This window comes from Bos indicus, chromosome 23 (assembly GCF_029378745.1).
Source record: "Bos indicus isolate NIAB-ARS_2022 breed Sahiwal x Tharparkar chromosome 23, NIAB-ARS_B.indTharparkar_mat_pri_1.0, whole genome shotgun sequence".
Classification (NCBI taxonomy): Eukaryota; Metazoa; Chordata; class Mammalia; order Artiodactyla; family Bovidae; genus Bos; species Bos indicus.
Window position 1 is genome coordinate 4,804,449 of NC_091782.1, and position 25,790 is coordinate 4,830,238.

At 48.0% G+C, this 25,790-nt stretch overlaps 1 protein-coding gene across 16 annotated transcripts in view; it reads left to right on the forward strand.

Moving 5' to 3' along the window:
- The window catches only part of DST (dystonin), a 518,621-nt gene that overhangs the window by 36,402 nt on the left and 456,429 nt on the right, over positions 1–25,790 (forward strand). For all 16 annotated transcript variants that reach the window (XM_070777732.1, XM_070777740.1, XM_070777736.1 and 13 more), the window contains exon 3: positions 19,527–19,721. In XM_070777732.1, coding sequence (XP_070633833.1) covers positions 19,527–19,721 — 195 coding nt within the window. The remainder of the gene's footprint in view (positions 1–19,526; positions 19,722–25,790) is intronic.

Sequence of the window (25,790 nt, forward strand, 5' to 3'; positions counted from 1 at the left end):
TCTAATTTGTTCTTTTCTGCAAATTTTAGACAAGTAGATCTTTATAAAAGAAAATAAAACCCCAAACTTAATGAGAATGGACTTTGTGCCAAGTTCAGATAGGAACAATGAAGAATACAGAGGAAAAAGAAGCTTGTTTCTGCTCTCAGGTCCATGAATGAGCCAGACTGTGATAAATGCTGTAAAAAAAAAAAACAAAACCAAAAATGCCACATTGAAATAAACACCACTTCCATTAGTCTACTGGGAAAGACAAGATCATATGATCTAGGTTAAAAAGTTCATAGCTCTTGTCCCAATAACTGCCAGAGAGAGTAACAAAATCTCTTTAATGCTTTTAGCTAGTGTTCAATAACATCATCTCAGGACAAAAGCCCAAGGTGACTTCTAATGCAGAGCTTTTGCTCGTGTCCGTGAGATGCGGGCCAAAGACGGAGCAGAAACGCACAGTAAGCGATGCTGCCGCCACCCCCAGACTGGGCAAGTTCACGTGTCTTGGTCTGATGAGCTGTGTTTGTTTGGCCCTTGATCCTTTTAGCTCCCTTCTCCTTGTCTCTCTCTACTTAGTATCAATTATCCGAAGACATGAGGTCATGAAAACATTTCTTTTTCCTTCTTGTTGATAAGTGTGTCTTCAGAGTAAGCCAACTTTGAGAGAAAATGTGCTTCCAGAAAGGCATTTAAGACTTGAACACAGACCAAATGCACCTTCGATTCCTTTCTTTAGGGGAAAGGTTCCACCTTTAGACTATGAGTGGGAATGCCCACTGAATTCCCAGTGAGGGCTGGTGATACTTCTGAGATGTTTCTGGTCTCAGCTCTGTGTGCCGGAAGCTCCTGCCCTTCAAGGCGCTGCCCAGGGCTTGGTGCTGAGCTTGTCAAACATCGGTCCCCGGCTCTGGGCTGGGTCTCAGTGAATGGCTCCCACACTGGCCTGCGCTTGTGCTGGAGCTCACCTCTGGGATATGAAAGCCCGCCCTGAGCACCGGTGCAGAAGCTGGAATAGCTCTTGTTACTGTTGTACTGGGTTGGCCAAAAAGTTCGTTCTGGTTTTTCTGTACCATCTTATAGGAAGCCCGAAGAAGCTTTTTGGCCAGCCCAATGCTTTGGTAGCAGTATTTGATATTCGAAATATTTAACCACAAGGAGAAAATGGGCTCTGATCCATCAGAACAGGTGCCGAATGAAAGGCTGATGCCTTTAGGTTGCTTAAAGCCGGGGGGCAGTTCAGGAGCTCAGTGTGGAGAAGAGGTGAGCAGCCCTGAGGACACCTGGGGTCTCGGGGCTTCTCCCCCTCAGGGCCACTCTGCTCTCACCCTGGCCGAGCCGATCCCCGGGTGCCCTGACACTCCTGCACGCCTGGCCAGAGGCTCCTGGCTGCGCCCGCCCGCGGGGTCTTGCCTGTGCGGACCCGTGACCCCTGGCAGGCCTGGCTAACTCCTCCCCATCACTGTTCAGGGGCAGAGGCCCCCTGAACCAGTGAGGCCCCGTTTGTCTTGAGCCTGACTTGCCCCGAGGCATCGTTCCATCGGTCTCAGTGTAGGAATTTCTCAGAAACAATATCTTGTTGGGACTACACTGGACTGTAAGACTGGACTCTGACTTGAGAATAGCTTGTTGACGACACTGTTGATGGAGCTGCAGCTGTGAAGTTAATCACCATTCTTCCTTTGTATGGAGTGTTAGCTGTTCAGTTTGTTCAGTGTTAGCCTTTTAGTCTCTCACTTTCTCCTCTTGGTCATGTCCACTGCCCTCTACTGTGACTTGAGTTGTTTCTTCCTTTTTCAAAAATGTGATTTATTTGGCTGTGTTGGGGCTTAGTTGCAGCATTTGGGCTCTCTAATTGTGGTGCAGGGGCTTGATTGCCTGACCAAGGATGGAACCCAGTCCCTTGTATAAGGCAGATTCTTAACCACTGGACCACCAGGGAAGTCCCTTGAGTTGTTTCTGCTGTGCTGTCTCATAAATTGCCTTTAGTCTCTTAAAGACTCTGATTTTGTAATGAGTATTGAAGGTGCTTAAAGGATGCCCTTGTAAAGGCTTGGTGACCCCTTGCTAGGACTTTGCTGTGGCTTGTTGCAAACAGGCACACGCTCCTGTTTTCCTCTTGTCTCCTTTCTTGCTTTCCCCGCCTGTCTTCTCCTTCTTGCTGTCCCCTGCCTGTCCGCCCTGCACCCCTCTGGGCTGCCCCTGTACTGCTTCTTTCTTAGGCCTGAGGTTTGTGGCTTCTGCTTTGTGCGGCCGTCACTGTGGGTGTCTTGATGTTTGGATGCTGTTTGGCGTCTTGGCAACTGGGAAGTTTATACATGCCACAAGACAAGCTTCCGTGTTTTCTGTTATCTAGTTTTTTGTCCTGAAAAGGACAGTGCCTCTGGCACATCCCTGTTTTAAACTGTGACTCTTATTTAGTAGACACGGTGGTTAGTTACTGTCTGTGAGTGGGCAGCTCAGAAAAGGCTAGCTGCAAGCTGACCATGCTCTTATTTAGAGAATCATCTGTGAGACCCCTGGGCCTGTAATCACGAAGGCTGGGTTATGATTTCCTGGTTGATCTGCTATTTATAGAGCCTGTCACTGCGCATGACTGTCTGCGCCCGGAGCTGTGGTTGCAGAGAGCAGATGGCACTGATTCTGCTCCACCTTCACTCGCTCTCCTTAACTTCACTCCGGACCTCTGTCTGTCTCTGCCTCACCTCCCCAATGCCCGCTGCTTCTCTGCCTTGACACTCCCTGTGTTGGATGTTTATACCGCCTGACGTTTTGTTGTTACTGTTATTTTTTTGTACTGATGGATTTGCTGTCCCCTGGAATCTCCTTATTGCTGATTCTTTGCTGTTATTGAATGTTTAATATGGCGCATCAGTTATTGATGGTGCTGTTTAGGAAATCAGACTTCATGTTTGTTGCAGGTCAGTTTCCCTGCAGAAGCAGAGAAACTTTTAGAGGGCAGTTATGTGCCAGGGGAATTGACAGGGGGAGGGGGCCCTGGGGAAGAGTGCTTAGAGGGAAGGGAGAAGCAGGACCTGGCGGGGGAGAAGCTGCAACGTGAGGCATGTGCAGCAGTGGTCCCAGCTGGTCCCACAGACTGTTCTGGAGCCGAGAGGCCCGGCAGAGTTGTTTCTGCTTGAGGCCAGCATGTGCGCTTTCTGCGGACCAGCGCTGGCCCCGGGGAGGGCTGTGATGCTGGCCCAGGCAGCCAGTGCTCAGGCTGAGGGGAATTTCCACACAGGGGTTCAGCTAAAAGTCAGGCTGCCCGCAGTCCTAGCGGCTGGTTCTTGAAGGTGGCGTTTGGGTGGTGCCTGCATGGCATCCACTCACATACCCTTTCTCTAGTGTTGGATAAGTAGGTGAAATTTCTATCCTCTTTTGCTCTTATTTCAACGTGCAGCCAATGTGGGTTCCATGCTCTTGAGTCTCTTGAAGGTTAAGCATATTTATATTCTTTTTACGGTTCATTTTTGTAAAAAAAAAAAAAAAACACGTTGGTGAATTGCATCGAATAAAAAAGTGAGTGTAGGCCAGTTTCGCAGAACATTCCTCACCTTACTGGACAGCCACTGACCATAAAATTCACTGTTGCCCTGTGCTGATGGTTTTATCTTGAAAAACCAAAGCAGGAAGTGGAAAGGGTAAAAGGATGAAACCTGTTGTGTCAAAAGCCATAGAGCTCATAAATTTGTGCAAACCTTTTGCTTGGTAGTTACAGTCCAAGTCTTAAACAATCATCAGGGAATAGGCATATTCCTTACTAGAAAATAATGCAAGTGTATCCTTCAATGGTGTCACCTGTGTGTTTGATGAAACAGTGTAGCAGATGTTGTTTAATCTGCTTGTGAAACAGCAGACACAAACAGATGGAGTAGAGGCTGCCAGCAGGGTATTATTAGCCTGACCTGTATATTTCACAGACCAGGTTGTTGGTTCAGAGCACAGATCAGCCAACCAAAACACCAAGTCAGGGTTACTTTTCAGTCTACGGGAGAAGCAAGTGCTCAAGGCCCTGCGGGGCACTGCAGAGCAGGGGTTGGCAGAGATTTTCTGTAACGAGCCACCTCGTAGAGATTTTTGACTTTGCAGGGCGTGTGAACTCTTATTGCAGCTACTCAACTGTGCTCCTTTCTAGTACAGAAGTAGCCATAGGCAATGAAGGGCAATGGGCATGCTGGCATTCCAATAAAACTTTGCAAAAACAGGTAGTCGGTCAGACTTGGCCTGAGGGTTACAGTTTGCTGACCCCTGTTGGAGAGGGAAGGTCTGGTTGCCGGAGGCCTGGGGCTTCCCTGGTGGCTCAGATGGTCAAGAACCTGCCTGCGATGTGAGTAAACCCAGGTTCGATCCCTGGTCGGGAAGATCTCCTGGAGTATTATTCCTGGGGCTTCCTCGGGAGAGCAGATACTTTCTAAGTCTTAGGCAAAATTCTAAGTATCTATTTTATGAGTTTAAAATAATTTTTATATATTTTATTTGCATGTTTGTTGCTGTATGAGGGCTTTGTTGCTGTATGAGGGCCACTCTGTAGTTGTGGTGCATGGACTTTTCATTGCAGTGGCTTTTCTTGTGGAGTACGGGCTCTAGGCTCCAATTCAGAAGTTGTGGTGCACGGACTCACTGGCCTTGTGGCACATGGAATCTTCCTAGACCAGGGATTGAACCTGTGTCCCCTGCATTGGCATGCAAATTCTTAACCACTGGACCATCAGGGAAGCCCAAGTGTCTATATTTTAAATCTGTAAAATTGCATTAAAATATTTACCTCCTAGGAATGCTATAAGAAATAATGATATAATGCAGGCATAGTATTTGGCACGTGGGAAATGTTTGATGACTAGAAATTGCTATTATTAATGCTAATTAATTCTAAAGAGAGTTGGATGTAATTAACCAGCTGAACAGGGTTGGAAAAGTGTTAGATAAATGGGCTCAAATTAAATTTGGCTGTGTAACCAGACGTGTGCAGGCAACTCTTTTTGTCTGGGTTTGTCTGAGGCCCTATGAGTTGCTGTTGGGGAGGCTCACAGTGCCAGACAGGACTCCCAGAGGAGGGGGTGAGTGGAGAGCAGTTTGTGACCAGCTCTGCGGCCGAACCGCTGTGCTCAAGACATCTGTGTTCTCTCCGTCTGGGCACGTGGTCTAGCCATGTTTGCAGCCTCCCTTGATGGCTGTGTCAGTGGATTCTGGTTGATGAGCTATGAGAAGGGACAGGTGCTGTCTACAGGCCGGGCCCGTGGATTCCCTGCGTACACGGTCCTGGTTTTTTCTCCATCAACTGGCAGCCTGGAGAGAACGTAGGGCGCCTCCTGGGCTGCAAGGTGGAAGGTGCCTCGTGCCCCGCGTGAGTGTCTGGAGCAGAGCGGCTCTCCCCCTGCTGGCTGTGTGTGACGGCGCCCTGAGCGGGGCAGAAGCCACTGTTTTTCAGGATGAGATTGTGGTGCAGGCTTACCGCTGCACCAGGATGCTGCAGTGGTGAGCCTGCGCTGAAGAGATCACTGTTTTTCAGTTTGAGATTGTGGTGGTGCCTGCTGCAGTGGTGAGCCTGTGCTGACATTCAGAGTCTCCCGTCATCAGGTCTAGGCTGTGTGGATAAAGGCTGAGTATCCAGGGTTGAGAGGTTGGAGAAGTGCTGTTAAGAACTTTCTGTGATAATGGAAATGTTTTACCTGCATCACCCAGTACAGCATCTGCATGTGCCCTTGAGATCTGGGAATGTGGCTAGTGTGTCCGAGGAACTGAATTTTCAGTTTGATTTTAATTCATTGTCATCTGAATGCATATATATATATATATAAATATATATATACTGTGCTGAGTCGCTTCAGTCGTGTCTGACTCTTCATGACCCTATGGACTATAGCCTGCCAGGCTCCTCTGTCCGTGGGTTCTCCAGGCGAGAATACTGGAGTGGGTCGCTGTGCCCACCTCCAGGGGGTCTTTCTGACCCAGGGGTTGAACCGCATCTCTTTTGTTTCCTGCATTGGCAGGCAGGTTCTTTACCACTAGCGCCACCTGGGATGCCCATAGATCTGCTTGTTGTTTTTGAGTCACTCAGTTCTGTCTGACTCTGTGACCCCATGGACTGCAGCCTGCCAGGCTTCACTTTCCTTCACTGTCTCCTGGAGTTTGCTCAGATTCATGTCCAATATATGTGTATATATTCTTTTTCAGGTTCTTCTCCTTCCTTTATAGGTTATTACAAAATACTGAGTAAAGTTTCCTTTGCTACACAGGACGACCTTGTTGGTTCTCTATTTTATATGTAGTAATGTTGCTCTTGTTGTTCAGTTGTTATGTCTGACTCTTTGAGATCCCATGGATTGCAGTACACCAGGCTCTTCTGTTTCCCACTGTCTCCAGCGTTTGCTCAAATTCATGTTGGTGATGCTACCTAACCATCTCATCCTCTGCTGCTCCCTTCTTTTGCCTTCAATCTTGCCCGTATCAGAATCTTTTCTAATGAGTTGGCTCTTCATATCAGGTGCCAAAGTATTGGAGCTTCAGCTATAGCAACAGTCCTTCCGATGCATATTCAGGGTTGATAATAGTGCATGTATGTTAAACCCAAATTCCTAATATATTTATCCCCCTTTTTTCCCCTTTGATAACTGTAAGTTTGTTTTCTGTGTCTGTGAGCCTTTTTCTGTTTTGTAAATAAGTTCATTTGTAGCTTTTTTTTTTCCCCAGAAAAAGAATATATATCTGGGCTTCCCAGGTTGCTCAGTGGGTAAAGAATCCACCAGCAAAGCAGGAGACACAGGAGATGTGGGTTCAACTTCTGGGTCTGGAAGATCCCCTGAAGGAGGGCATGGCAACCTGATACTCCAGGATTCTTGCCTGGAGAATTCCATAGATAGAGGAGCCTGGAGTCCATAGGATCAGAGTCGGACACGACTGAGGCAACTGAGCATACACATGTGTGTATATGTATATACATATTCAGAAAAGAACATGCATATGTATGTATGACTGAATCACTGTGCTTTATATCTGAAACTAACACAGCATTGTAAATAACTGTGTGTATATATGCTCCATCCCTCAGTTGTGTCCAGCTCTTTGCAACCCCATGGACTGTAGCCCACCAGGCTCCTCTCTCCATGGAATCTTCCGTGCAAAAATCTAGAGTGGGTTACCATGCCTTCCTCCAGGGGATTTTCCCAACTATACTTCAATTAAAAAATATGTATATATCTAAAGCCTAACATTTATTTATTTAAAATAGATTGACTACTCTTTCCTTTATTATTTTTAGTACGCTTCTTTTTTTGGCTGCACCACACAGCCTGTGGGAATCTTAGTTCCCTGGCCAGGGATAGAACCTGTGCCCGCTATGTCAGAAGCCTGGAGTCTTAACTACTGGATCACCAGGGAGGTCCCTAGAGCCTAGAAGTTGAATGCACATCGTCTCCTGTGGCCAGTGGCTCCCCTGCTGGGAGCTCAGGGTTAGAGGCTGGGGAGTTCTGAGCAGGGCTCTGGGTCCACGCCAGGCTGTCTGAAGCTTAGTGAGCAACTGAAGGAGACCACTAGGGAGCTGACTTGAGTCCTCAGGGCCAGTGTGCCAAGGCTGGTGCCAGACCGCAGGCGATGACTGCAAAGAGCCGGGGACTGTGGCTGGCTGAGTGCCGCAGGGGAGCGGGCAGAGGAGGGAAGCAGAGTGAGTTGGGGCGAAGCATGTGTATTTCCTGTGGATTTCTTGGGGGAGAGCCTGCAGTCACTTTAAATGCGTCCAAGAGGAGGCCGAGAGGAGTGGAATGACCTCACTGAAATAGCACTGTTTTTCACTGTCAGTGGCTAGAGCACTTTTAAATCATCTGAGAACAACCAGAGCAATTATAGGCTCTACCCCACACTGTACATAGGTTGAGAAAGAACTGATTCCGGATGGTGGATTTGAAGGACAGCGGGAGGGGCAGTCTAGTTGGCTTTCGGCATGGATCCTGTGGTCCTGGCTTAGGTTAATCTAACAGTTATAATTAAAAAGCACTTGAAGCTCCTTACAGGAGATGATGCTCCATCTCAAGTAGTTTCAACCTCCAAATCTCCTTTTATTCTTTTTCCCCTCCCCTAGTCCCACCATGGTGGACGTGTTTTCTGTCTTAGGCTCACTTGGACGCAGAATCAGAGACCTGCTGTATTTGAGGGCGTGTTGTAAGGATATATGTGTACTTTAGTGGAATTTAAGAATCAGACCCGTGAGGGAGTTTGGCTTCAGAGAAATGAGAGTTGTGGTTGTGGGGGTTGCCATACGGAAATGGCGAAGGTGTGACTCAGAGCCACTCCAGCGGCTGCCGCCTTTCCTTTGCTGTCTGCTGGTTTTCAGTCCTCACCGCGGTTTCTGTACTTTCACCCTCAGCCTGTAAGAGGGCCACACAGCTTCCATCAGGCCTTTGGAAACTGAGTCTGCAGACCCACAACCCTGGGATTCTCTGGGAGCTTGTTAGAAATTCAGAATCTCAGGCTCTACCATCTGCATTTTATTAAGAATCCTAGGCTGTGCATATACATTATGAGTACAGTTTGAGAAGGACTGGCCACAGAATGATTTTTTTTTTCAGTTTCAAGTTCTGTTCTAAGTGGTCCAGGCTCTTGATGTTTCTCTATCATACTTGGGACTCCGCCCCGGCATCGTGACCCAGGGTACAAAGCACACACCCCCAGGCAGCAGGAGCTGTGGGTGGGGCATATGTCCAAAAGGGAATGATTAGCATCAGTACAAAACTGCATTTCAGTTGGAATTCATTCACAATTTGAAAAAAACATCAAGGCTGTCTGCTCATTAGAGATTCTGATCGGCAGGAATAAATCACCAGTTGATATACTATTAGTAAATATTAAAGAAACACAGTTACGTTAGTAAGTGAGCCTTTGTCTAACATAAATGTATAATTCCTTAGATTTTGCAAAGATTAAAAAAAGACTTTCTGCTGTCATCATACCTCTAGGACCAGTGATCTATACCAACTAATGATTAATTAATAGGGAATAAGGTTTTTAAAAAGTAATATGGTGACCTGCTTATTCCTTGTCAGGGAATAAGTTCCCTCTGAAAACAGAAAGGTACAGTGTTTTCCCGTTCAGCTGACAGAGTGGCTTTCATGGCCATTCTTTTCATGTGGGGTTATTAAGATCCACAAAGGGAGGAATCGCTTTGATCTGGAGGGCCCTGCTGCACACAGCACAGGGGGAACAGTATTATTCTGACCCAAGTACTCACCAGCCACACAGCAAGGGTCAGGAGCTGGTGTGGGTTAGAGCAGGGATTGTCAGACTGCAGTCACAGGCGGGCAGCGGCAGCGTCACCTGAGGACACATTAGAAAACTCTCAGGCTTCATCCCAGAGCTGCTGAACCAGAAGCTCCGGACTGGGCCCAGCAGTCTTAGTCTTCTTTCCTGGAGGTTTCTGGTGCTTGATAAAGTTTGAGAACCACTCACTGGGTCATGCAAACTCCTATACTGAATGCTCAGTTCAGTGTATAATGGTTCAACGACTCAAACAAATAGACATATATTTGTTGCTCATTTAAAGGTGCAGGTGGGTGAACAGGCTGCCAGAGTGGGCTCCTCTGTGCAGTTATTCAGGGACTCAGGGTGATGAAGGTGCTGCCGTCTTTATTATGTGACTTTCAAGGCTGTCTGGAGGTCATCCCAGCCAAAAGAGAAGAGTGTGGAGAAAGGGCAGAGGGATGAGTCCCTGGGCTGGGTCCAGAATTACTTGTGTCCATAGTCCATTGGCTAGAGCTCAGTCACGTGGCCCTGCTGGCCTGCAGGGGAGGCTGTGAAAGTAGTCTAGCTTGTGCTGAGGGGAAAGAGGCAAACGTGCATTTTGGTGAGCAGCTTGCAGTATCTTTATGAACATTTCTGAGGTTCTTTCTCTGTATCATTCTGGACTTATTTTGTAGCAGAAACTCCTTTGACAGCCTCATCAGAGCTCATGGACTGATTCTCAAGATGTTTTTAAATGCATAAAATAATAGAATACAAAGGAAATCAATTATATTGAAACATAATTATAAATTGTTAAAAAATTTTCACCTAGAATTGCTAAAGAGGAAAAAGAACAAAGCTGTGGAAGCATAACCTTCTAGACTTTAGACAGTATTACAGAGCTACAGTAACCAAAAACAGCGTGCTATTGGTACAAAAGCAGACACGTGAATCGACAGAACAGAATAGAGAGCCCCAGACTAAACCTACATACCTCTGTCAATTAATCTTTGACAGAGGAGGCAAGAATATACAACTGAGCAAAGACAATCTCTTCAGCAAGTTAATCAATGAAGTTAGAGCACTCCCTCACACCATACACAAAAATAGACTCAAAATGGCTTAAAGACTCAAACATAAGCTGTTGCTGCTGTTGTTTGGCCACTCAGTCATGTCCAGCTCTTTTGCAACCCCATGAACTGCCAGGCTGCCAGGCTCCTCTGTCTGTGGGATTCTCCAGGCAAGCATACTGGAGTGGGTTGCCATTTCCTTCTCCAGGGGATCTTCCCAACCCAGGAATCAAACCTGCGTCTCCTGCTTGGCAGGTGGGTTCTTTACCACTGATCTACCTGGGAAACCCAAACATAAGATATGATACCATAAAACTCCTAGAAGAGGTTAGAGGCAAAACACTCTTGGGCATAAATCGTACCAGTGTTTGCTTAGGTCAGTCTCCCAAGGCGATAGAAATAAAAGCAAAGTTAAACAGCGAGAGGGAAACCATAAACAAAATGAAAGGACAACCTACAGACTGGGACAAAATATTTGCAAACGATGTGACTAAAGACTCCAAAGAAGACATACAGATGGCCAACGGGCACGTGAAAAGACGCTCAACATCACTAATTATTATGGAAATGCAAATCAAAACTGCAGTGTGGTACTACCTCACACTGGTCAGAATGGCCATCATCAAAAAGTGTACAAATAACAAATGCTGGAAAGGGTGTGGAAAAAAGGGAACCCTACACTATTGATAGGAGTGTAAACTGGTGCAGCCACTATGGAGACAGTGCTGCTGCTGCTGCTGCTGCTAAGTCGCTTCAGTCGTGTCCGACTCTGTGCGACCCCATAGACGGCAGCCCACCAGGCTCCCCCGTCCCTGGGATTCTCCAGGCAAGAACACTGGAGTGGGTTGCCATTTCCTTCTCCAATGCATGAAAGTGAAAAATGAAAGTGAAGCCGCTCAGTCGTATCCGACTCTTAGCGACCCCATGGACTGCAGCCTTCCAGGCTCCTGCCCCATGGGATTTTCCAGGCACAAGTACTGGAGTGGGGTGCCATTGCCTTCTCCGATGGAGACAGTACAGAGGTATGTTAAAAACTAAAAGTAGAGTTGCCGTATGATCCAGCATTCCATTCCTGGGCATATATCCAGAAAAGACAAAAACTCTACTTTGAAAAGATGCATGCACTCCAGTGTTCACAGCAGCACTAATTATAATAGCCAACACGTGGAAGCAGCCTAAAGGTTCACTCACAGATGAGTGGATAAAGAAGTTGTGGTACATATACACAATAGAATATTACTCAGCCATGATGAATGAAATATGGCCATTTGAAGCAACATGGATGGATCTAGAGATGATCGTACTAAGTGAAGTAAGTCAGAGAAAGACACATATTATATGATATCACTTATATGTGGAATCTAAAAAATAGTACAAATGAACTTATTTACAGAACAGAAAGAGATTCATAGATACAGAAAACAAATTTATGGTTACCAAAGGGGAAGGGGTGAGAGCGCGATAAACTAGGGTATGGGATTAACAGATTCACATTACCATATATAAAACACATAAACAATAAAGTTTTACTGTATAGCACAGGAAACTATATTCAATACCTTGTAGTAAATTATAATGGAAAATAATTGAAAAATAATATAAATATATACGTATATCTCAATTGCACCCCACTCCAGTACTCTTGCCTGGAAAATCCCATGGGTGGAGGTGTCTGGTAGGCTGCAGTCCATGGGGTCGCTAAGAGTCGGACACGACTGAGCGGCTTCACTTTCACTTTTCACTTTCATGCATTGGAGAAGGAAATGGCAACCCACTCCAGTGTTCTTGCCTGGAGAATCCCAGGGACGGGGAGCCTGGTGGGCTGCCATCTCTGGGGCCGCACAGAGTCGGACACGACTGAAGCGACTTAGCAGCAGCAGCAGCATACATATATCTGTATAACTGAATTGCTTTGCTGTACACTTGAAGCTAATGCAGATAGTGTAAATCAATTATGCTTCAATAAAAAACATTTTTGACAGAGCAATAAATGTACTTCTTTATTAATGCAGTCCATGGGGTCGCAAAGAGTTGGACACGACTGGTGACTAAACTGAACTGATTAATGCATTAAATGACAAGATCTAGTGGCATGTTTACCAACTACTATGATTTTGAAGTAACAGTGAATGAATATAAATGGTATTTCTAGATATCTGCAGCCCCTATAATTCAGTATTCAAATATCTATGATTTCTTTTGGTGGCAGAGGTTTTGGCCATAGGGAGATTTCTTAATCCTGATAAGCCTCAGTTTGCTTGTCTCAGTGGGTATACTAGGCTTAGCATCTAAATGGTGCTTAGTAAATTGTTGCTTTCTCCTTTTTTTTATCAGTCTACACAAACAGCCTGGTTCAGTCTGAGTGTTTAGCACCTGAGGGAAATAGCTAGCCACGTGCATGCATCAGGGGTTTTGTTTACAGGCAGTGGGATCCGAGTCTGACTTAAACTGAAAGAGTATATATGGATGTGCCGTGTTCATTTGTGTCTGACTCTTTGTGACCCTGTGGACTGTAGCCCGTCTGGCTCCTCTGTCCTTGGAATTTTCCAGGCAAGAATAAGGGAGTGCAGTGTCATCTCCTACTGAAAGAGAATTTAATACAAATATATGGTAAAACTCACAATTAAGACTGAAAGATTAGAACAGACAGAATTAGGAGCTTCAGAAGGTGGTTGGTGTGGCCACTGGATGAGTGAATTCCTTCTGCTATTTTCAGTCTCTCCCTCCCTCCATTCAGTACTCAGTGTCCAAACAGTGGGACTTTGGTGGGCTGACTCTCAGCCTCGAGCTCCCCCAGGCACTGTGCCGGGTTATTAAGAGAGGAGATGCTGGGTGGTCTGTGGAGCTCCTGGGCTTAGCTGCGTATCAGGACTGCAAGTCTGAGAGGGTGCTGACTCAAAGGGTGCTGACAACATGGGGTGGCCTGTAGACATGGAAGCAGCCTAAATGTCTATTGACAGAGGAGTGGATCAAAAATGTGTGTACATACACACAATGGAATATTACTCAGCCATAAGAAAGAATGAAATAATGCCATTTGCAGCCACATGGGTGGACCTAGAGATTATCATACATGAGAAACGCTGGGCTGGAAGAAGCACAAGCTGGAATCAAGATTGCCCGGAGAAATAGCAATCACCTCAGATATGCAGATGACACCACCCTTATGGCAGAAAGTGAAGAGGAACTAAAGAGCCTCTTGATGAAAGTGAAAGAGGAGAGTGAAAAAGTTGGCTTAAAGCTCAACATTCAGAAAACGAAGATCATGGGATCCGGTCCCATCACTTCATGGGAAATAGATGGGGAAACAGTAGAAACAGTGTCAGACTTTATTTTTTGGGGGCTCCAAAATCACTGCAGATGGTGACTGTAGCCATGAAATTAAAAGACATTTACTCCTTGGAAGAAAAGTTATGACCAACCTAGAAAGCATATTCAAAAGCAAAGAAATTACTTTGCCAACAAAGGTCTGTCTAGTCAAGGCTATGGTTTTTCTTGTGGTCATGTATGGATGTGAGAGTTGGACTGTGAAGAAGGCTGAGCACCGAAGAATTGATGCTTTTGAACTGTGGTGTTGGAGAAGACTCTTAAGAGTCCCTTGGGCTGCAAGGAGATCCAACCAGTCCATTCTGAAGGAGATCAGCCCTGGGATTTCTTTGAAAGGACTGATGCTAAAGCTGAAACTCCAGTACTTTGGCCACCTCATGCGAAGAGTTGACTCATTGGAAAAGACTCTGATGCTGGGAGGGATTAGGGGCAGGAGGAGAAGGGAACGACAGAGGATAAGATGGCTGGATGGCATCACTGACTCGATGGACATGAGTCTGGGTGAACTCCGGGAGTTGGTGATGGACAGGGAGGCCTGGCATGCTGCGATTCATGGGGTCACAAAGAGTCGGACACGACTGAGCGACTGAACTGAACTGAAGTCAGAAAGACAAATATCGTATGATATAACTTATTTGTGGAATCTAAAAAAAATGGTACAAATGAATTTATTTACAAAACAGAACTAGACTCACAGACATAGAAAATGAACTTATTGTTGCCAAAGGGAAAAGGAGGGGAGGGATAAATTAGTAGTTTGGGATTAACATATACACACTACTATAAATAAAATGGGTGATCTACAAGGACCTATTGTATAGTGCAGGGAACTATACTCAAATTCTTTGTGATAACCTATATGGGAAAGGAATCTGAAAAAGAATATATGTGGGCATGTGCATGCTAAGTCTCTTCAGTTGTGTCTGACTCTTTGTGATCCCATAATGTAGCCCGCCAGCCTCCTCTGTCCATGGAATTCTCCAGCCAAGAACACTGGAGTGGGTTGCAATGCCCTTCTTCAGGGGATTTTCCCGACCCAGGGATCAAACTTGTGTCTCTTATGTCTCCTACATTAGCAGTCTGGTTCTTTATCTTTACCACTAGTACCACCTGGGGAGCCTTATATATATGTGTGTATGTATATAAAATAAAAAAAAGTTGGAGAAGGAAATGGCAACCCACTCCAGTGTTCTTGCCTGGAGAATCCTATGGACAGAGGATCCTGGCAGGCTACTGTCCATGGGGTCACAAGAGTCGGACATAATTTAGCTGCTGCTGCTGCTAAGTCGCTTCAGTCACGTCCAACTCTGTGCGAACCCATACATGGCAGCCCACCAGGCTCCCCCGTCCCTGGGATTTTCCAGGCAGGAACAGTGGGTTGCCATTTCCTTCTCCAGTGCATGAAAGTGAAAAGTGAAAGTGAAGTTGCTCAGTCATGTCCGACTCTTCTCAACCCATGGACTGCAGCCTACCAGGTTCCTCCATCCATGGGATTTTCCAGGCAAGAGTACTTGAGTGGGTTGGCATTGCCTTTTCCGGACTTAGCAGCTAAACCACCATATATAATACAATTATGGAATCATTGTGCTGTGCACCGGAAACAGACACATTTTAAATCAACTATGCTTCAATAAAGAATTTTAAAAATTTAATAATAGCGTGCCCTAAAAATGACAGAAGTCCATTACCGAGAGACTGCCAAGTGCCTGTCACCTACTGGTTGAAGGGCATGTTCAGTTCAGTTCAGTTGCTCAGTCGTGTCCGACTCTTTGCGACCCTGTGCCCTGCAGCACTCCAGGCCTCCCTGTCCATCACCAACTCCCAGAGGTTACTCAAACCCATGTCCACTGAGTCGGTGATGCCATCCAACCATCTCATCTTCTGTTGTCCTCTTATCCTCCCGCCTTCAATCTTTCCCAGCAGTAGGGTCTTTTCAAATGAGTCAGCTCTTCGCATCAGGTGGCCAAAGTATTGGAGTTTCAGCTTCAGCATCAGTCCTTGAAGGGCACATGGGCAAGATCAAATGACTGGAGGGAGAAGTGGACTTTATACTGATGGCATCAAAGCCTGTTAACACCTATGAGAGCTTATAGCACCACCTGCTGTTTCAAAAGAAAATTTCTTTTTGTTAAAAGTCATGACTTAGGAACTTCCTGTTGGCACAGTGGATAAGAGTCTGCCTGCCAACGCAGGGGACATGGGTTCGATCTCTGCCCTGGAAGATTCCACGTTGTGTGGAGCAGCTTCATCCATGCCCTGAAACTACTGAACCTGCGCGCTGCAGCTGCTGACGGCTGGGCACCTGGAGTCTGTGCTCACAGCAGGAGAAGCCAGAGCAGTGAGAAGCCCCCACTCCCTGCAACTGGAGAAAGACCGCAAAGCACCCAAGACCCAGCTCTGCCCTAAATAAATAAATAAATTGTTTTTAAAAGTCACGGCATATTTTTTGATAGTGTTTAGAACGAGCCCGTGCAGTAAACCCCAATGCTCTGCATTGCTTTAGGGAAACGAAGAAGCTGCCCGCTCAGTGATGAGTCCGTTCGGTTTGCAGTGTCTGTGGTCGTAGTTCTGAGCTTCTGGCAGGTGAATTGGTACCTCAGGATCCAGGAAGTGGGACTGTAGTAATAAAGGGGGTAACGCATCGACTGCGTACACTGATATGTGTACTGTTCCAGGAGGCTCATGTGGACCGTCTCCTTTAAACACTGTCTGACCCCGTGAGAGGCGAGTATTGTATGCATTCGGCAGAAGAAGAATCTGAGGCTCTGAGAAGTAGTGATCTCTGAGCTCCGAGATCGTACATCTAGAAGTGGGAGAGCTGGGGTTCCAGCGCAGATGGTTCTGACTCAGGACAGTGAGCGCCTGGGATGCTCTGGAGTGAAGAGCTCTCCTGATGAGCAGGGAGGTTGGTGCCTCCGTGTCTGGCAGCGAGGAATACCTGCAGTGTGATCCTTTTCCTTTTTGTATTGGATTAATAACACGCCTTAGTCTTTAAGAATATCTTTTATTTACACAAGCAATATACTGAATGATCATAGGTGACCCTTATGTTTTACGGTGTACCAGGCAGTAAGTACTTTACATTTATTTATTCTTCTTAACAAATCTGTGAATTAAGTAGTGTTTTTAAGCTCCATTTTACAGATGAGGATGTGGCTAAGCAACTCTTCAAGATGAGACAGCTAGGAAGTGACAGAGGCCGTCATGAGCCCAGATAGGCTGGCTGTTGTCTGTGTCCTGCCCTGTCATGCTTGTAAAGAGTTATTTTAAAATAGTGCACGTGTATTTGGATATGAGAGAAATCACAGAGGCTTATGTGATGGTGCTCAGAGCTTCACAAATGTGAAGGTGGAATGAAAATTGAAGAATCTTAGAAAAGACTGATTTAAACAGTTTCTAATTTTTATGTAAGCAATGCTTGACCATCTTCTTGGGCATACTTGGCAAAGTTCCTCTAGAGTAGATACAGGGGTGTGGATTTACTGGGTTATTATTCTCCAGAATGACTACTAATTTTTTTTTGATCACTTTAAGCGAGTTTTTTGTGGTTTTATTTCTAGAATTTGTAAGGCCTTTGAGGCCTTCTATTGGTAATAATAGAAAAGAAAGTGAAGTTGCTTAGTTGTGTCCGACTCTTTGCAACCCCATGGACTGTAGCCTACCAGGCTCCTCTGTCCATGGAGTTTTCCAGGCAAGAATATTGGAGTTGGTTGCCATTCCCTTCTCCAGGAGATCTTCTCGACCCAGGGATTGAACTTGGGTTTCCCACATTGTAGGCAGACGCTTTACCATCTGAGCCACCAAGAAAGTCTATTGGTAATAACATTAGTGGAGAAGGCAATAGCAACCCGCTCCAGTACTCTTGCCTGGCAAATCCCATGGACAGAGCTGCTGCTGCTGCTAAGTCATCCCTTACCCCTCTGTTCTTCCCTCTTGCTCCCATGCCTGGAGCATAGATCCTATCTGCTCTGCACGTGCCGCTCACCCCACTGAGCTCAGCTTCATCCATTTATCCTCGTGTGGGATCTGCTGGCCCCACGTGCCCTCTGCTGCCCCCCGTCACCCATCCCAGTCTGCTCATGAACTCTGTGGCTGGCTTCTGCTCTGCCGCAAAGCACCGGCCGTGGATAGGCATCATTTTATGGAATTCTGTGGTGTTTTCCAAAACCAGATGCACATTCCCAGATGCACAACAGAGCTTGTTTCCTTGTCCAGCGAGTTGTCCTTATACTTACCTTACTTAAAAGAGAAGGGAAATTAACCTTTTGTTCAGCGCCTGCCGTTTGCCAGATGCTGTGCTTAGAATTTTAACATCCATTGAAATTGAAGTGAAAGTCGCACAATCGCGTCCAACTCTTTGCAACCCCATTGACTATACAGTCCATGGAATTCTCCAGGCCAGAATACTGGAGTGGGGAGCCTTTCCCTTCTCCAGGGGATCTTCCCGACCCAAGGATCGAACCCAGGGCTCCCGCATTGTAGGCAGATTCTTTACCAGCTGAGCCATCAGGGAAGCCCTTTAACATCTGTTACCTTCTAAAAAACCCTGTGAGAGAAAGCAGAAACAGACACAGAGTAGAGAAAAAATGTATGGATACCAAGGGAGGAAAGGAGGGTGGGGGTAATTGGGAGATTGAGATGGATACGTATAGGCTATTGATACTGTGTGTAAAATAGATAAGTAATGGGAACAGAGTATATAGCACAGGGAACTCTACTCAGTGTTCTGTGGTGACCTAAATGGGAAAGAAATTTAAAAAGAGAGGATATATGTATACACAGGGCTGATTCACTTTGCTGTACGGCAGAAAATAACATTATAAAGCAACTATGCTGCTGCTGCTGCTAAGTCTCTTCAGTCGTGTCTGACTCTGTGTGACCCCATAGACGGCAGCCCACGAGGCTCCCCTGTCCCTGGGATTCTCCAGGCAAGAACACTGGAGTGGGTTGCCATTTCCTTCTCCAATGCATGAAAGTGAAAAGTGAAAGTGAAGTCGCTCAGTCGTGTCGGACTCTTAGCGACCCCATGGACTATGGCCCACCAGGCTCCTCTATCCATGGGATTTTCCAGGCAAGAGTGCTGGAGTGGGGTGCCATTGCCTTCTCTGATAAAGCAACTATACACTTCAATAAAAGTTAATTAGAAAAAATAATAAAATTCTATGCGTGTAGTAAAATAAAGGGTAAAATAAAAACCTTTGAGAATGTTATCCATTTGTTAGACTAGAAAAGTTAAGTCATTAATATTTAATAAACGTGTAGCTATAATGAGCAGCGTTTGGACCCCGGCCCATCTGACCTCCAAACCCACACTACACCGTCCTTCGTCCAGTTAGTTTTAGGTCTTCACTTTAAGGTGTTGCTTGTGATGCCTTGCATTCCTGGCCTTCCTTCCTGAAGGGAGGCAGAGGGCCCTTTCTCCGAGGTTCTACTGGGTCCCAACCTTCCCCATCATCACGGAGCCCCCTTCTTCACACTTTGACTGTGTACACAGAAGTAAAGCAGTGTGTCTGCCTACTCTTTTTTTTTAAAACTGGCATTTCTGGGTTAAAAACAGTTCTCTTTTTTTAAAAAAATGTATTGAAGTGTAGTCAATTATAATGTATTAATTTCTGCTGTACAGCAAAGTGACTCAGTTGTACACACATCTATTCTTTTTCATATTCTCTTCCATGACGGTTTATCACAGGATATTGAGTATGGTTCCCTGCGCTTTATACGGAAGGACTCTGTTGTTTATTAAAAGCTTTTCTCAGTGTAGAATAACTCTGGACCGGGAACCTGGGTCTTGCCCCGCGTCGGGCTTCCTGTGGGTGGGCAGCGGGCCCCCGCGGGGCTGGTGGCTTTGGCGCCGCCTGCACCGCGAGCCGCAGGGAACAGCGCAGCTGACCGGCACCAACCTGCATGTGTCCGCTTGTGTCTCCTGCCCAGGGATTCCGATCCAGCCCCCGACACCTCCGCAGACGCGCCGCCGCGGCCGCCCGGCTGGAGGACGTGAAGCCCGCCGCGGAGGTCCCGGTGCAGAGCGAGCAGGACGGCGCAGTGAGGCGGCGGCGGCTCCGCAGGGGCGCGCGCGTCCCGCCCGAGTTCTACCAGAGCGTGCAGAGCGCCGCTGCCCGCAGACCGGTGAGTGGGGGCGGGCGTGCCGGGAGTGTTAGGTGCGGTGTCGCCTGGAGCGGTCCATCTCAGTCCTCAGAAATGGTCAGGTCGACCTGAAGTGCTCAGTGAGTCTCTGATCGTCCCGGCCAGTGGCACTGAGCTCCGCTGTGTCAGTGTGGAGTGTGGTTTCCCAGGAAGTCCTGGTCGCTGGCGGGAGGGGAGACTGAAAACGGGAATCCTGACCCTGAGTGCGGGGTCCACAGGCCGGATGGGGCCACAGGGTTCCCCCGCCGAGGCCTGGCCGTGGTGAGAGCTGGGCCAGGGACCAGGGGCCTCCACAAAGCGGCATTGGAGTTGGGAGGCCTGGGCGGAGGGCTGACCCCTCCTCTGCAGCTCCTGTTGGGGCGATGCTGGGGTGCTGCGTCCTCTGGGATGGGCTTTCTTTTGCTCCCACGGGACCATGCTCTCCTTTTCTAGGGAGTACCCTCGGTCTCTGTCAGCCAGACTGGACAGTTGGCTGGGAAGTCACCTGGACAGTTAGCTGGGAAGTCACCTGGACAGTTACCTGGGAAGTGTGGGGCGCACCTGGAAGCCGGTTTCCCCTCCTCACCTCCTGAGCACACTATTACATGTGCTCTGATTTTCTGTCTCTGTTGGGGCTCTCACCAAGGGATGTGTTGCCAGGCTTGTAACAGTTAAGACTTTGGGGCTTAGAAGCTGACATTTTTAAAAACTTGTAGAGAGTATTTCATGACTTCACTAACCTTGCATTGCTTCAGCGTTGAGACAAGTTTTCCTGTGGGTCACTTCTGTGTCGTGGGGGCCCATGGTCATTGTGACTCTGGTCACCCGAGGGGAGCCGGCAAGAGTTGATGTGATGATATGTCCCTGTGAGTTGTGAAAACAGCCCTGCTGTTCATTCATTGGGGTGACTGTGTAGCAAATGTATGTGGAGTTTGCTCCCAGGCCAGAAACAGTGGCAAGAAGCTGAATTCCTTTACAGAAAAGGTCCCATTTAACCACCTGTAAGGTAAACACATATTTAGAGAGTCTTCCTTTCATGCTTATATAAAGCAAAGGCTAAGCAGAATTTGGTGTCTACATGGAGCAAAATGAAATAGTGGGAAAATTCATCCATTCAACGAAAACTTTTCTACACAGGAAATAAAGGATACACAGACATATGTTAACAACTGACATTACTGACGGCTTCTTTGTGGCCCAGGCATTGTTCTACGTGACTCACTTAACAAGCCTCTGAGGTGGAGGCTGGTGTTATCCCCATTTTCTGGATGATGAAATAGAGCCCCAGAGAGGGTCATAACTTGCCTGAGTTCACCCAGGGGCTGGAACAGTGCCAGGGATTGGAGCCCCAGCACCTTTCTGCAAGCTGCCGCCCTCCTGCTTCCTGGGCCTCCTGGCCCCATCGGTGGACAGATGCGCATAAGTAAGCAGGGTGGGTCCGAGTTAGCGAAGTGCTGCTGTGGACTATGCACCGGCACAAGGGAACGTTGTGCAGATCCAGCCGTGTGTGCAGAGAAGCAGACGCCTGAGGCGTCCTGAGAGGGGAGTCGAGCAGGTGGGAAGCAGAGGGCAGCGTCTCTGATGAGGAGGGCAGACACAGAAGCCAGGATGCCCGATGGTGCGGCAGGCTCGGGGCAGCTCAGTGATGCTGGGAGATGAGACCAGGGTCTGGCTGGGCGTTAGGGGGCATCTTATGCTAAACAGCAGCGGGGCTTATCTTCTGCAATGTGGCCTTGTTGAAGGTAGGGCTCTCCTGCTTGGTTTTCCTGCTCTGAATTTAGCTAATTCTCTCTCCCGTTTTTCCTACGTGGATGGAGAAGTAAGTCGGCATCATCGCGCCTTTATTCTCCCCTGAGCCCTGTGCCCGACTGCCGCGGGTGGTCAGACGTGGTCCTCATGCCTGGTGAGTCTGTCCTGGATCACCTTGCCTTGCTCTCTTTTTGCCTGGTGGTTTCCAGTCCACCTTGACCACTGACTAGTCATCAGGCGACCCGCTCAGGGAAGTCTTTTCTGATCCTTCCCATGAGAGTGAGGTGCTTTGCCCAGATGTTGAGCAGAGCAGTTACCCAGGTGAGAAAGACAGGCTCTATAGTGAGACAGATGCATGTTTGCCTTCCCCTCTGTGGACCTGGCAGGAAGCAGTCTTCACACTAAGAGTTTCATGTAAAGACTGCCCAGAAGTGTGACTAGGGCTGCGATGGTGCAGCCAGCTTCCTGTGGAGCCTGTCTACCGCTTACCCACCACTCCTGGCCTGCAGGGGTGACAGCAGGCAGTCGTCTTGCTGGGTCCCCGTGGGAAGGCTGGTTTCCAGGAGCTGTGGCTGAGGGCTGCAGCCCGCCAGAGCCTGCTGAGTCAGGACGAGGGTGGGGGGGCAGGTGCGCCGCTTTTCCATGACCCGACCCAGCAGGATGCCAGAGGGCAGGGGGCGTGAGTGATGCGGATCTCAGAGCTCAGCACCCGAGGACAAGGCAGGGCAGGGATGAGCAGTGTGGGGGGCAGACAGGGACCCTAGAGGGCAAAGAACACATGTGATCATCTTTACCCAGCTGTCCAACTCCTGGAGACCCAGCTTTCTTATTGTGGAGTCATCATAGCGACGGTGGCCTCCCTGACGGGTGAGGATGAACTGACGTGTGGAGGTGATGGCCTGCTTGGCATCAACACTCAGAACGTAGTGATACTTTCATTTCCTTTCCTCCCAGACCTGTCTTCCCCAGGGGCTGAATCGTCTGATCTAGAATATCTCCTGGTAAACAGCATCTGATGCTTTTTTTTTAAATAAACAGATGAGTGATGTGCACACACGACACGGCATACGCCCTACACGATCTGGATGACAGGGAGGGTTTTTTTTTTTCCCTTTTATCTCCCAAATGGGATGGTCAGGGAGCAACTACTTCAAGAGACAGGACTGAGTTGGGCTTAAGTACACGTAGGAATTGGACAGGCAGCAGAGGTCAGGTCTGGGATGGTGCTGAGACCCTTCTGGCTGGATGTGGGGGTTTATGAGAAATGTACAGGATAAAGCTGGAAAGAGAGAGGGGGCCGTGATACCACTGCATTTAAACTGCATCTTCTGTGTGTCATGGAGGCCCTGGAGGAGGTGAGCCGTCATCAGGAACTGAACCGGAGCAGGGCAGGGCTGGGTTGGCAGCTGTCCCAGGGGTCTGGTGCCTGGTGTTTGGGACCTGAACGTGGGCTTTGCCAGTTGCTCTGTGACGCCATCTGGTGGTGACTTCTGGTGGGGACGCTGCGGGTGGCCTTTGCCCTGTTCAGCAGGATTCTTTGGGAGGCAGTGGGGTTGGAGGGCAGGAAGGGGCGGTGGGGGCTATCCTGTTGTGAGCAAGCGAGAAGGATGAGAAGGACGTTGCAGGAGCTTTCTCTGCGCGGGTGAAGCTCACCTCGTCCATCCGTGTGCGTCTCCTCGGGGTCGTTCTGGAGACTGGAGGTTGTCAGAGCTGGTAGCACAGCCTTGCTGGCATTTCTTTGCATGCTGTACCGGGACGTGAGTGCCAGCCTCCGGTCCCTCTCCGGGTGGGGTTGGGTCCAGCCCATGGGCCGCTGGGTGCCACCTCCTCTCCCCAAGCCCAGAGCCTGCTACTGCGGTGCCCCGAGGGCAGCTCTCATGGGGGCCTGGAGGTGGAATAAAGTACATCAGCTGTGCTGACTCGGGATTGTGTGAATGACTTTACAGGAAGCACTGCAGGCCTTTCTGGCGGTAGTCTGAGTGAGCAAAAGGCCCAGGAGTCTGCTGGACTGACACCGGATCTCGCTGTGAGGAGGTGACTCAGAAACGTGACGGTGCAGTTTCAGCCAGAAGCGCCCGAGCCACGGGCAGTGCATTATGTTTCAGCGTCTTAGCGGCTCTGACCTGTTTACTTGTTCTGTGTGTAGCTTTTATATTCCGGTGTGGCTCTGAGAATTTGTAATAGAGATCACTAATATAAATGAAGTTAATAATATGATTTGCTTTCCCTGCTCTTTTGGGGAAATGAGATGATTCTAAGAGTGAGTAAGGCAAACATCCATCCTGATTTTCTCTCTTGCGTCTTCGGACTTATCCTGTAAACGAAGACATGTCGCTGGAACATTTAGGAATTTTTACCATCTTGAAGCAGAAAAGATAACTAGATCCAGATCTCCCTTGCTTCTCTAGTATTTTGACTTTGCAGAGCCTTTTGGGGTCTGACTCCTAGAGCCAAAACGTCCCCATCCCACCATCCCCGGGGTGGGTGCCGTGTCACCGCACACTTGCTCCCTCGCGCCCCCGCAAGCACGCGGCTCTGTGTGTCCCTGCTTTCTGCCTTTTACCTTCCCAGTCATTCTCTGGCACAGGTGCTCACTTTCCAGAGGAGGAAGCTTGTCAAGGTCACTCAGCTGGGGGATGACAGAATGAAGACGTAAGCCCAGGAGTTCCTACCAGAGCACGTGGAATACAGAGGTTCAGACGATCCCATTTCTGGGGCTAGAAGTTCATCCTCACGGATGGATCATAGTTTCATCACGTAAAGTCTCAGTTTTCCTACATGTGTAGATGTTTTTCAACTTTTGCATCCATCAGTACCCATTTTTAAATGGCACTGAGCAGCACAGAGAAGCCCTGAACCTCCTTCTGGCCACGCTTCTCGGTGAGCTTGGCCTTCTGGGGCAGAGGACTGGGGAGGCAGCAGGAATGTTTCTGCCCTCACGTGAGCCTCTTAACATAGAACACACAGCGGGGATCAGAACTTGAGAGCACTGGCAGATAACCAGGTGCCCTGACTCTGACCCTGTTATGCTTACGGATCCCAGTTCTGTGCACGTTTCAACCTCATTGCGGGCATTTCCTTGACCCAGAGCCTCTGAATCTTTTTTAGTGGCGGTGAAGGACTTTGAGTAAAAACCACCAGCACCTCCAGGCACCAGCCAAGCGGTCACCCACTCCCCCTGCTGGCAAAACCAAGGCTTCTGTCCTTCACTCTGGGGCCCCTGCCCTGAGTAACTGGATAATCAAGCTTGGTACTTTTAAAAAGTTTATTGAAGTACTGTTGATTCAGTGTTGTGTTAATTTCTGCTGTACAGTAAGGTGATTCAAATGTATGCCAGAACATACGCAAGACTGGGGACACAGACTCTTGGAGGGCACAAACCAAACCTTGTGCGCACCAGGACCCAGGAGAAAGGAGCACTAACCCAACAGGAGACTGACCCAGACTTGCCTGTGAGTGCACAGGAGTCTCCGGCGGAGGCGTGGGTTGGAGGTGTGGTCTGCTGCAGGGTCAGGGCACTGAGTGCAGCAGTGCGTGCATGGGATCTTTTGGAGCAGGTCACCAGTATCTTAATTCAGTTTAGTTCAGTTCAGTTCAGTCGCTCAGTCCTGTCCGACTCTTTGTGACCCCATGGACTGCTGTACGCCAGGCCTCCCTGTCCATCACCAAATACTGGAGTTTACTCAAACTCATGTCCGTTGAGTCGGTGATGCCATCCAACCATTTCATGCTCTGTGATCCCCTTCTCCTCCCGCCTTCAATCATTCCCAGCATCAGGGTCTTTTCCAGTGAGTCAGTTCTTCACATCAGGTGGCCAAAGTTTTGGAGTTTTAGCTGCAGCATCAGTCCTTCCAATGAATATTCAAGACTGATTTTCTTTAGGATGGACTGGTTGGATTTCCTTGCAGTCCAAGGGACTCTCAAGAGTCTTCTCCAACACCATAGTTCAAAAGCATCAATTCTTTGGGGCTCAGCTATCTTTATACTCCAACTCTCACATCCATGCATGACTACTGAAAAAACCATAGCTTTGACTAGATGGACCTTTGTTGGCAGAGTAATGTCTTTGCTTTTTAATATGCTATCTAGGTTTGTCATAGGTTTTCTTTGAAGGAGCAAGCGTCTTTTAATTCCATGGCTGCAGTCACCATCTGCAGTGATTTTGGAGCCCCCCAAAATAACGTCTGTCACTGTTTCCATTGTTTCTCCATCTATTTGCCATGAAGTGATGGGACCAGATGCCATGATCTTCGTTTTCTGAATGATGAGCTTTAAGCCAACTTTTTCACTCTCCTCTTTCACTTTCATCAAGAAGCTCTTGAG